The sequence below is a fragment of the Hemiscyllium ocellatum genome (assembly GCF_020745735.1).
Source record: "Hemiscyllium ocellatum isolate sHemOce1 chromosome 27 unlocalized genomic scaffold, sHemOce1.pat.X.cur. SUPER_27_unloc_2, whole genome shotgun sequence".
Taxonomy (NCBI): Eukaryota; Metazoa; Chordata; class Chondrichthyes; order Orectolobiformes; family Hemiscylliidae; genus Hemiscyllium; species Hemiscyllium ocellatum.
Genome location: NW_026867487.1, coordinates 2673271 through 2685920, shown reverse-complemented (window position 1 = coordinate 2685920; position 12650 = coordinate 2673271). Strand labels below are relative to the sequence as shown.

General features: G+C 43.1%; 1 protein-coding gene across 1 annotated transcript in view; it reads right to left on the bottom strand.

The window, feature by feature from the left end:
- Nucleotides 1-299: 299 nt before the first annotated feature.
- The window catches only part of LOC132807711 (uncharacterized), a 32121-nt gene continuing 19770 nt past the window's right edge, over nt 300-12650 (bottom strand). Inside the window, exons 8-15 of the mRNA XM_060821744.1 lie at nt 11105-11407; nt 10696-11013; nt 8344-8646; nt 7935-8252; nt 3093-3395; nt 2686-3003; nt 1767-2087; nt 300-978 (exon numbers count right to left, since the gene is read on the bottom strand). Of these exons, the coding sequence (XP_060677727.1) occupies nt 596-978; nt 1767-2087; nt 2686-3003; nt 3093-3395; nt 7935-8252; nt 8344-8646; nt 10696-11013; nt 11105-11407 (2567 nt within the window). The 3' untranslated portion in view covers nt 300-595. The remainder of the gene's footprint in view (nt 979-1766; nt 2088-2685; nt 3004-3092; nt 3396-7934; nt 8253-8343; nt 8647-10695; nt 11014-11104; nt 11408-12650) is intronic.

The window sequence follows — 12650 nt, the reverse complement described above, 5'->3', positions numbered from 1 at the left end:
TGGAGAAATCAAGAGACCAAAGGTAAGTACTGCTTATGGCGTGATGACAATCAAAATGTGGACTAATCACAGCAATTGATCACATCAATTCATCTAAAATAAACTAAGATGTAAGTCAAAGAAATCACAATGGGGTGGGAGAGCTTTGTCAAGTTAAGATTCAAAAATGTCTTTCACTCTGAACATGCTGCATGCACCACAGTTCATGTCCCAAGTTATTGATTTATTTTCTCCCAAACCCAGAAACAATGATCACTCTGAACTAACACTGAAACTTTTCATGTCAGGTTTATTGAAATTTGATCAGTACATTGGTATACAATTAACATTCTGCGGAGTTTCACACATATTTCATACATATTCAGGAGCAGCACACAAAAAACCTGAGGATCTCAGGTATTTGGAGAAAACAATGTTGGCTGATTTGAAGATTTATTTTTACTCTCAAGTTCTGAGCAATGTTGGAATTCGTTCATGTTTGAAGCACATTGCTACCAGAAGAGAGGTTTCAATGTGCTCACAACGGTTTTCTGGTTGTGTTAACCATCCATTTACAGGGATTATATAAATGGATGATTGTATAAATCAGCAGATGTTATGAACAGGAGTTATAGCTATCAGTTAGAACAAGTGAGACATTAACCAGGTTGGCTTTACTGTGAGATTTATTAATGCTTCTGAACACATTTGTTGTAACTGACTCGTGTCCCACCACACAGGAGTACGTGGTGCCGCTGTTCCACTCCTCTGCAGAGACCGTCAAGTGACTGCCTGAATTCCAGCCACCTCTGCCGTCCTCAGTCACTGGCTGGTGCATGAACCCTGTCTTCAGAAGGGTATCATTGGCCATCCAAACCAGGTCGATCTCTGCGGGAGAGAATCCAGTGACCAGGCAAACCAGGGTCGCAGTGTGAGCAGTCTCCATCTCATCCGGTGAAGGGAGCAGGAGAAAGACTTGAGGGTGAGTCTTAACATCAACTGTAAACAGAGAAAATGGAGGTAAGACTTCATATTACACATGGATTAAACATGGAGAAACTGTTTCCAGTGACAAGCGAGTCAGAACAGACTTTTCAGAGGAATGGCAAATGAACTGGTGGGTTATTAACTGAATTTGATTTGTTCTGTTCTTTATGCTAACTTGGAATGCACAGTGTGAAAGTGGGTGGAAGCAAATTAAAGAGGAACATTCAGCAGGGAATTGGACATAAAATTGAAAAGTAGACAATGGTAAGGTTGCTGAGATGGAGCTGATGATTCATGGGATCATTTGAAGAGTTATTTCAAAGAGCTGGCAGTGACAAGATAGACCAAATGGCATCTTTTCAAAGTGTACTGTTTCTGAGATAAACCATGGAGGACCACTTCCTGAGGTCAACAGGGAGGTTTCAGGAATTATTCTCATGTGGTGCTCTCTGCTCTTTCTCCTTTTCCTCAAGGTGGATTTGCTCAGATCCAGCCTCCACCTCAGGCTGACCAATCTCCCTTACACTCTAGTATTGGATTGATGGGATGGTAATGTTGAAAATCCTGCTAATCCCTCTCTGTCTCTCCTATTGCCATCAATCCATTCCCTAGGAGCTAGTGTGATTCACACCAAGGCTGCTGTGGTGATTTCAGGTTTCATCTGTTCAGTTTCTTGATGGGGCTTGCACATATCGCTGGGCTTGTAACATAGTCTGACAACCTGTGTTAGGCTGCTCAGCATTCTGGAATTAAATCACTTCATTTGCTAAGATTAGCTGCATAGTTCCATGCACACGTACCTTGGGCTTTCCTGATTGACCTCTTCTCTGGCGTTGGTAAACTTCTGTCCTCCACCAAACACATACACTCTACCCCACTCTCCCACTCTGTAGCAGGGACTGTAAGTCTACTGAAGATGATCTCTTTATGTCCATCCTTCTTGGGACCCTGGGTCTTCACTCCATCTTGTCTCATGATTCCATCAACTTTCCAGGTTACCCTGACTCCCTCTAAATCAGTGTGTAGTACTTCACAAAGAATGGTTGCTGTTCTGTTCCTCCAGATCTCTTCAAATGGAGGCTTGCTTATGGTGACCAAGATTCTGGAATCCAAACATTCATCTGGGAGGAGAATGACAATTATTAATTCCTAACTCCCCAGTGGGATGTGCGTGCCACTTGCAAAGATGCTCACCACTAGACATACAACTAATACCTTCCACAGCTCTTTCAGAGGGCAGTTATGACTCAGCGACATTGTTGTGTGAATGGAAACACCAGTCAGAGGGTCAAAGAGCCGTACAGCACCGAAATAGACCCGACGGAATGTTGCACTGCCAGACATGCCGTCTTTTACACAAAACATTAAACGTAAGGCCCCTCAACACACATACCAAAGAGATCTCCTGGCTGCAAGTTCAGACAAGAGAAAGGGAGGTCTCCTCTGTGGCCACTCTCCCTCCTCTCTGGTTATTATTATATTGCTGTCTGTGGGCCCTTATTGTGCAGAAATCAGTTCATATATTTCTTACATTGGCACTGCTAAAAACACATTTGATCAACAGTGAAGTATTTTGGAACATATTAACTTTGTGAAAGGCACGACAAACCCACTATGGCTATGACATGTACGTTGTTCATGTTGAACTTGAGTGGTCCTAATAGAGTTTAGCAGTGAGGATAAGTGGTTTCTATGTTGGATTTACGCCCAACATCCTACCTTCGATGTTCTTCAGTCTGGCACTGATGGTGGAATTGGAGGAGGGATGAAACACTGTACAGACAACAACTGAGCCTTTCCTCCACTCCTCTGCACTCACAGTCAGGTAATGCCTGACACGAAATGTCAGTGCCTGTTCTAGAGCAGTCAGTCCAGCGCTGGTGTTGGAGGAGATCAGAGTGCCGTCTTTCTCCCAGGAGACGTTTACGAGGTCCGGGTAGAACTCGGTGATCACACACACAAATGTGATTGTGTTTTTATCCTTGCTGTCTTGCGGTGGTACAAGCAGCAGTCTGACCTTGGGACTTTTTGGCTCAACTGGAACAGATGGGCAAATAAAAAAGCTATTTCATCATTTCTCACCAGATTACAAGTTCAGTCATTTAAGTTCTGATCTGATTGCCTACCTTTTACTCCACGTATTTTCTTTGACATCAGTGAGGATGAGGAAGCACTTTGGGCAGAGCACACAAAATCGACCCCACTCTCCCACTCCTCAACACTGGTTTGGAGTTGACTGATGACCGTGGGTAAGCTTCCTTCTTGTATTAGCCGCTGAGTCTTAATCACTTCATGTCTCTTCTTACCGCTCACTTCCCAGGAGATCTGAACCTGGCTTGGATCAGAACAGACCACTGTGCACTCCACAGTAGCAGTCTTATTGATCCAAATCTCCACAATAGAAGGATTTCGGATAAATATAGACATTTCTGCGAATAAGAAAGGAAAAACCTCAGAAGAACGGCTCTTGTTTGTTGTCAGTAACCCTCACAATTTTACTTAAGATAGTTTTGCATTGACTATGATCAATATGGAGGAAGGACAAGATGGAATTTAACTTTGAATCCTCTTTAACCTGTAAAATCTCCAGCTGATATTGAATGAATCTGTACAGAAGCTGAAATATAAGAAATAGAAACTTTGAGCAGAATCAGGCCATTTTGTTCATTCAGTCTGATCATGCTGATCCTCTATCTCCATGTCATTCCCCTTCTCTTCTCATACCCATTTACACCTTTAGCCCCCAGAAATGTATCTATTTCCTTGTTAACCATATTCAGTGACAATGACCTCTCTGATCTTTGGGGCAGAGAATTCCACCTGTCTACCTCCCTCTGAAGAAAGTTCTTCTGATCTCAGTCCAAAATGGCCTACCCTGTATCCTGAGACCATGGCCCTTTGGTCTCCTTCAGAACAGTTCATCCCACACTGGAAACATTAATTCTGTTTCTCTCTCTGCGGTTGCTGCCTGAACTACAGAGTTGCTCCAGAATTCTCTGTGTTAATTCCTCCAATCTGTCCAGCTTGTCTGAATTGTACATGTTGCAATGAGATCATTCTTAGTGGGAGTAAATCAACATTAAAAGTTCCCAGGACAGTTGAAACATTATCTTGTATTTCTTTGATTTTACATCTTGATCAAGAAAATATTGTGCAGGCAAAAAGAACATGGCAGAAATCATTGTAATCTGTTCCCTGTAAGTATGGTCAGTGTATTCACAGTGGGGACTACAACTGAGCTGTGTGTATGAGTGACTGTTTGATGTGACAATGTTAATAAAAGGCATCTGTGATTTATGAAGTGCAGTAAGAGAGACAGATATAAACTCATTAGGTAAAGGAACAATTGTATCAAGACTTGTTTGAAGAGCTTGTGCCCAAAACGTCGATGCTCCTCAGATGGTGCCTGACCTGCTGTGCTTTTCTAGCAGCACACTCTTGACTCTGATCTCCAGCATCTACAGTCCTCACTTTCTCCTTGTTTACTCACAGGTTTCTTGTGATTCTGTGCATCATGTTGTGACGTAGAACATACTGAATCAATGTCTCTTTTCCAGTGTATCTTTGTTCAAATGTTTCTGTTGTCTCACATCCTCCTACCTCGATAATCTTTAGCAGGCCTACAACTCTCTCTCCATCTATGTCAGTGATACAGATCGTGAATAGCTGCAGCCGCCTGGTTTTTCTCTTATCCCTGCTCTTTGCTTTCTGTCCATTAACCACACCTCCATCCGTGCTGGTATAGGAGAGTGCTTTTTCATCGTTTCATGGGATTGGAACATCATTTGCAACGTTTGCTTCCCATCCTTAACTGTCCTGGAAGAAGTGGTGGTAAGCCATGTTCATCAGAAGCTGCAGTACATCTGGGGTAGGTCGAGCTCCAGTCTAGCTGTTATGAAATGAGTTCCTGAATTGTGACTGTGCAACATTTATGAAGTTTCAATGTAGTTGCAGGTCAGATGGTGTGTGGCTGGGAGGGGAATTGACGGGGCACTGTTCTATCGCTCTGCTTTCTTTGGCCTTCCAGCTGGGAGACATTTCTGGGATGGAGGCTTGTTGAGATGTTGCAGTGTACTTTGGACACAGAACACATTGCTGTCACTGCATGGTGACCTAACATTTTTCTTCTGTATGTTTGAAGTGAAGCAGATTGATATACTTCACTTTATTCAAGGCACTATTTAAATAGTAACTCCTGCTGATTTTGGACACAGAAATCAATCATCTTGGCATTTTCAGTCCTGACAAACTGTGAAACAGAGGAAGCAAGAGAAGCTCATGCCTTGCTATGGTTGGGAAACATTTCTCCACAACACATACATCCCCCTCTGCTTCACACCAAACACTGGTAAAAGAGTGACTTTATTCAATTCTTCCAAAGTTTTATCCTTTACATTCGTTTCCCAAAGGATCATCATCAGATATCACAAAACTCACTGGATGTTCTGTGCCTGTTTCATGCACACATTCACGGTACAGGTCATAAATGTGCTGTCTGCTTTGTTCCACAATCCTGGTTTTCCCCTTGTCATGTCCGATTAATACTTGGGTCTGGGCCAAAACCATCAGTGAACACTGCAATCCACTGGATTTCTTCAGTTGATGTTCAGCACAGTGTCAGCCTGACAGGAATAAGTACTTTTTGAATTGACAAGGTTCTTGCTTCTCCCCCTGGCCTTTTATTAAAACAAATGGTGAACACTTATTGGTTCAGAAGATATTTACAAGAATGTTGCCAGGGTTGGAGGGTTTGAGCTACAGGGAGCAGCTGAATGGGCTGGGGCTGTTTTCTGTGGAGCATCAGAGGCTTATGGAGGTTGATAAAATCATGAGGGGCATGGATAGAGTCAATAGTCCAGTCTTTTCCCTGGGGTGGGGAGTACAGAACTGGAGGGAAAATATTCAAAAGGGATTGGAGTGGTAACTTTTTCACGGAGAGGGTGGTGTCTGTATGGAATGAGCTTCCAGAGGAAGTGGTGGAGACTGGTACAATTACAACATTTAAAAAGTAACTGGATGGTCATATGTACAAGAAGGCTGCTCACAATTCCCAAGGACAATGAGGGTTAAGCTACAAAGGCTGGCTTTGACAAGGAATGGTCACATCCTGTCATAGAATAAAAACTAATTTCCTTTCAACTTATTGATGGATTGAGATTGATTGTGTTGAGGCCTGTCATAGGATATCGTTGAAAGTTTTTAAAACATATTTTGATGTGCAGTCAATGATTTTAGACTGAGTTTTGTTTTGCACTGTGTTGAATTCAAACATTTGAATGTTTATGAGTTGCTCATCCCTGCCTTCCACTATGGCCATGTCTGAACATTTGACAGCCCCCCATTACAGGCTGCCTCCAATGATAAAGCCTCAATGAGTGAAATTGAGAAATGCTGATATTATTAGGTGATTGTAACTAATTAAATATATCATTCCTAAAAATTATTTAAAAAAAGGATTCCACCAGCATCTTTATTGTGGACACGGAGTGCCCTGGTCAAGTTTACAAAACAAAATGACTGTATAGGTAAGGATTGGATTGGTTGGGAGAATTTCAGATAGGTCTGTATCTCTTCCGTGTTTGCATACTTTAATTAAGACAGTCACCACAGACTGATTTGCAACCCAAACAATTGGCAATAAAATTCAACAGACCATTTGATTTTTGATCAATCACTTTATTTCACAGATTTGTTGGTGGCATTTATATTGGTGTTGTGCACCATCAGGGAGTGTCAGGTTTAAATTAGTCTGAAACAGGAACCTTGGCATACACCCAGAACAAGAGCAAGGAGGGCAAGAGCAAGCAGCATTTCCACCTGGAACAGGAAGAGTTGCAGATTTACGATTTGTACATTTTCACCTCCCAATCCCTGTGCTGGGAATGTGGGAGCTCCACCCAGCCCCTGAATTCTGCCACACCCTGTTTATTTAGGAAATTCAAGGCACACCACCATGTAAACCATGACAAGCTTTTGCACCTTGACCAGAATAGTCAGATTAGAGGAGATGCCCTGCACTTGATGTGGGTCAGGGGTCAATTCAGAACTAAAATGGGGAACGGATATTTCACTGAGAAATCAACCTGTGGAGCTGGTTCTCTCGGGAGGCTGTGAAAGCAGATCAGGGCCATTCAATGAAATGCAATATTCACAAATCAATATTTGGAAGGCATGAGAAAAGGAACAAGTAGGAGCTGAGTTGAACTTTAGACACTCCCCATATGACACTACAGATTTAGGCCATGCCCCATTTCCTTTCCTGCAGTCACAAAGGGTCTTGGTAGGCAAGAGTTCAAGTAAACTTCCCAGTCCCTTTCACTGACGTTAACTTTTTATTTCCAGATTATCAAAGTACTTTGGAGGGAGTTGCTCTCAGTTCTGTGGCTAATTAGCTCACATTTCAGCTTTACCTTCTTGGTGGGACTCTCTCATCTAGATCAGAAAGTTGTGTATGTCCAAAGCCCACTCTCTGTCATCGAGTGTATAATCAATGCAACACATCAGTGTCAACACTGAGGCTGTGCTGTTGGATGTGGCAATGCCCTGTCTGTCCTGTCAAGTGAAACAAGAAGATCCCACAGCCACTAACTTGAAGATGACAACTGGGAAATCCCATTCATGCCCTGGATAATACTACAGCAGTAAAACTCCCTTTTCTGTTCACCTGAACATTGTGTGTGCAATTAATTGGCAGTTGTATCATGCACCACAATCGTCATTAAACTTCAAAAAATTCCTTGTTGGCTGCATTGTAAAGTGCTTTGGAATCGGAAATTGTGAAAGGAGTTACACAAAGAGCAATTGTGTTTCTCTTTCTTCAGTTGTCCTGATCTTAAGATTAGTTTCCCATTCACATAACTACAATAATGTACATCATTACTGTTAGCATGAAACATGACTGGCCCAACTACAGGTTATAGTAATGAAGAGAAAAGTGTGCCAATGTTGGAGTCAGGTCCAGCACCTACCTTGGATATTCTTCACCTCCTTGCTGCTGTTAAAGTTGGAGGGTGGATGATTCACTGCACAGATGAAGACTGAGCCTTTCCTCCACTCCTCTGTGCTCACACTCAGGTAGTGCCTGGCAATGAATGTCCCTGTCTGCTCTAGAGCAGTGGGGCCAGCACGGGTGTTGGAGGAGATCAGGCTGCCATCCTTCTTCCAGGAGACCTGTATGCTGTCCGGGTAAAATCCAGTGATCACACACTCGAGTGTAACTCTGCTCTGATTCTTGATCTCTTGGGCTGAAGGAGGCAGCAGTCTGACTTTGGGAGTTTTTGGCTGAACTGGAACCAATGAACAAAACAAAGATGGTGTTAAACCTTTTCCTTTGAGATTGACAATGTCAGTGATATAATTTTTCGACCTCTTGCCTACCTTTTATGCTCCTTGTTCGTTTTGACACGGGAGAAGAGGAGGAACCACTCTCAGCAGAGCACACGACCTCCATCCCGTTCTCCCACTCCTCTGCTGTGGTTCGGAGATGGCTGATGACCATGTATTGGGCGCCTTCCTCTTTCTGTTGCTGCGTTGTAACCCCTTCACTTCTCTGCTTCCCATTCACATTCCAGGTGATCTGGACCTGGCCGGGATCAGAACAGACTGCCGTACACAACACGGTAGCAGTCCGGTTGATCCAAACCTCTTCCTTAGAAGGATTGCGAATAAAAACTGATATTTCTGGGAATGGGAAAGTAAAAGTTCAGAAGAATTGAAATTGTTTTGTGTTGGGAGTGACATGCCAGGACAGCAAATGTGGTAGGAGACGGACAGGACAGGAGGTGTCAGGAGGATTCAGAATGTTAATAGAGATTTTGCTGTTGGTGAGAAATGCTGATATTATTGGGTGATTGTAACTAATTAAATATATCATTCCTAAAAATTATTTAAAAAAAGGATTCCACCAGCATCTTTATTGTGGACATGGAGTGCCCTGTCATTGACTAATATTGTCCCAGGAGACGGAAAACGATATTATTTTCATTTCTACTAGACAGGAATCTCACCCGACACTTGCTGAATTTGAATTTCTGTGTTCTGCTTCTTTAACCTTTCTCAGCACCACATCACTGAAAGGGTTGAACCTATTGGTTCGATTGAAGATATCTGGCTGCTGTATCCCTGTCCATCCCTTTCACCCATTTCCAATTCTGGAGTCTTTCTGAGTCAGATGATGCATTGTAAGTCTTGGCTACTAGAATCAGACCAGAGAGGTAATGGTCAAGCTGTGAGGCTGAATCCAATCCAAACTGGCCTGGTCAAGTTTACAAAACAAAATGACTATATAGATAAGGATTGGATTGGTTGGGAGAATTTCAGATAGGTCTGTATCTCTTCCGTGTTTGCATACTTTAATTAAGACAGTCACCACAGACTGATTTGCAACCCAAACAATTTGCAATAAAATTCAACAGACCATTTGATTTTTGATCAATCACTTTATTTCACAGATTTGTTGGTGGCATTTATATTGGTGTTGTGCACCATCAGGGAGTGTCAGGTTTAAATTAGTCTGAAACAGGAACCTTGGCATACACCCAGAACAAGAGCAAGGAGGGCAAGAGCAAGCAGCATTTCCACCTGGAACAGGAAGAGTTGCAGATTTAAGATTTGTACATTTTCACCTCCCAATCCCTGTGCTGGGAATGTGGGAGCTCCACCCAGCCCCTGAATTCTGCCACACCCTGTTTATTTAGGAAATTCAAGGCACACCACCATGTAAACCATGACAAGCTTTTGCACCTTGACCAGAATAGTCAGATTAGAGGAGATGCCCTGCACTTGATGTGGGTCAGGGGTCAATTCAGAACTAAAATGGGGAACGGATATTTCACTGAGAAATCAACCTGTGGAGCTGGTTCTCTCGGGAGGCTGTGAAAGCAGATCAGGGCCATTCAATGAAATGCAATATTCACAAATCAATATTTGGAAGGCATGAGAAAAGGAACAAGTAGGAGCTGAGTTGAACTTTAGACACTCCCCATATGACACTACAGTTTTAGGCCATGCCCCATTTCCTTTCCTGCAGTCACAAAGGGTCTTGGTAGGCAAGAGTTCAAGTAAACTTCCCAGTCCCTTTCACTGATGTTAACTTCTTATGTCCAGATTATCAAAGTACTTTGGAGGGAGTTGATCTCAGTTCTGTGGCTAATTAGCTAACATTTCAGCTTTACCTTCTTGGTGGGACTCTCTCATCTAGATCAGAAAGTTGTGTGTGTCCAAAGCCCACTCTCTGTCATCGAGTGTATAATCAATGCAACACATCAGTGTCAACACTGAGGCAGTGCTGTTGGATGTGGCAATGCCCTGTCTGTCCTGTCAAGTGAAACAAGAAGATCCCACAGCCACTAACTTGAAGATGACAACTGGGAAATCCCATTCATGCCCTGGATAATACTACAGCAGTAAAACTCCCTTTCCTGTTCACCTGAACATTGTGTGTGCAATTAATTGGCAGGTATCATGCACCACAATAGTCATTAAATTTCAAAAAATTCCTTGTTGGCTGCATTGTAAAGTGCTTTGGAATCGGAAATTGTGAAAGGAGTTACACAAAGAGCAATTGTGTTTCTCTTTCTTCAGTTGTCCTGATCTTAAGATTAGTTTCCCATTCACATAACTACAATAATGTACATCATTACTGTTAGCATGAAACATGACTGGCCCAACTACAGGTTATAGTAATGAAGAGAAACGTGTGCCAATGTTGGAGTCAGGTCCAGCACCTACCTTGGATATTCTTCACCTCCTTGCTACTTTTAAAGTTGGAGGGTGGATGATTCACTGCACAGATGAAGACTGAGCCTTTCCTCCACTCCTCTGTGCTCACACTCAGGTAGTGCCTGGCAATGAATGTCCTTGTCTGCTCCAGAGCAGTGGGGCCAGCACGGGTGTTGGAGGAGATCAGGCTGCCATCCTTCTTCCAGGAGACCTGTATGCTGTCCGGGTAAAATCCAGTGATCACACACTCGAGTGTAACTCTGCTCTGATTCTTGATCTCTTGGGCTGAAGGAGGCAGCAGTCTGATCTCTGGCTGTTTTGGCAGAACTGGAACAGACAGATAAAACAACGGAAGTGTTAAACTCTTTCCTTCGAGCTCGGCAAAGTCAGATATATAATTTTTCGACCTCTTGCCTACCTTTTATGCTCCTTGTTCGTTTTGACACGGGAGAAGAGGAGGAACCACTCTGAGCAGAGCACACAACCTCCATCCCGTTCTCCCACTCCTCTGCTGTGGTTCGGAGATGGCTGATGACCATGTATTGGGCGCCTTCCTCTTTCTGTTGCTGCGTTGTAACCCCTTCACTTCTCTGCTTCCCATTCACATTCCAGGTGACCTGGACCTGGCCGGGATCAGAACAGACTGCCGTACACAACACGGTAGCAGTCCGGTTGATCCAAACCTCTTCCTTGGAAGGATTGCGAATAAAAACTGATATTTCTGGGAATGGGAAAGTAAAAGTTCAGAAGAATTGAAATTGTTTTGTGTTGGGAGTGACATGCCAGGACAGCAAATGTGGTAGGAGACGGACAGGACAGGAGGTGTCAGGAGGATTCAGAACGTTAATAGAGATTTTGCTGTTGATGAGAAATGATGATACATCAGCACAGAGGGGAATTCTGTCTTCAGTACTTTATAATGTGCAAACTCATCAGCTGATACTGGATGAAATCACACACCAGTTAGTCTCACATTGAATTGAACATTAGATAATCTTAAGATTGTTTAAATGTTGTCACATAGTCCTTGTCTTGCACTCCGACTGCGAAAACATAATCAGAGCATCAAGATCCTCTTTGAATGCATTTGCTATGACTATGACCAATAGATTCACAATGAGGACTGCGATGGAGTTGTGGGTTTGGACAACATGTAAATATCACACTGTTAATAAAATGGAAACTCTGTGAAATGCAGTGAGACAAATGCAGATACTTCGCAAAAATGGCTTATTCACTGAAAGCACCTCCAGCCCAGTCCCTGATTTGTGACATTGAGCAGATTGAAGCAATGAGGACCTCTCACCTCTTTTAAAAACAACCATGGAATGTCTCAATTTTAAAATACTTATCCTTGTGTTTATGCCTTTCCTTAGTCTCCCACCTCCTTATCTCTGTCACACTTATCAGCTGCACATGTGTCAGTGAACTCTACATTCCTGCAAATCGGACCCTTTCTACGTCTCCCATGCCTTTCACTCCAGCACTGGCAATTGTTCCTTCAGGCACCGAGGCCCTGACTTCTAGAAATCCATCCCTGAATCATGATTACGTGTCCAACTCTCAGTCCTGTAAGGTGCTCCTTAAAAACTATTCCTTCTCCCTGATATCTGCTCCATTGGCTGAGTGTCAGTTTCTGATTGATAACTCTCCAGTGCAACACCTTAGGACCTTTCCCTGAATGGCAGCTTATTGTAGGTAACACTCTGTGAAGGAAGATGATTAGTTTGCAACAAACAGAACAGCCCACAAACTCAGAGGGAGTGTCAAAAATCCCTCTTGTGCTACTGTTTGGGGGTCATTTAGGCAAAGTATGTACATCCTGCCCCACACTGGCATGTCTGAGTTGTGGGAGTAGGAAGTGGATGGTTTACCAAACACTTCACACATTTTCCCCATTGCTACTAAATTTCCAAATGCTCATTGTCACTTCAGATATCCCACACTCAGCACGTGTTCTGAAC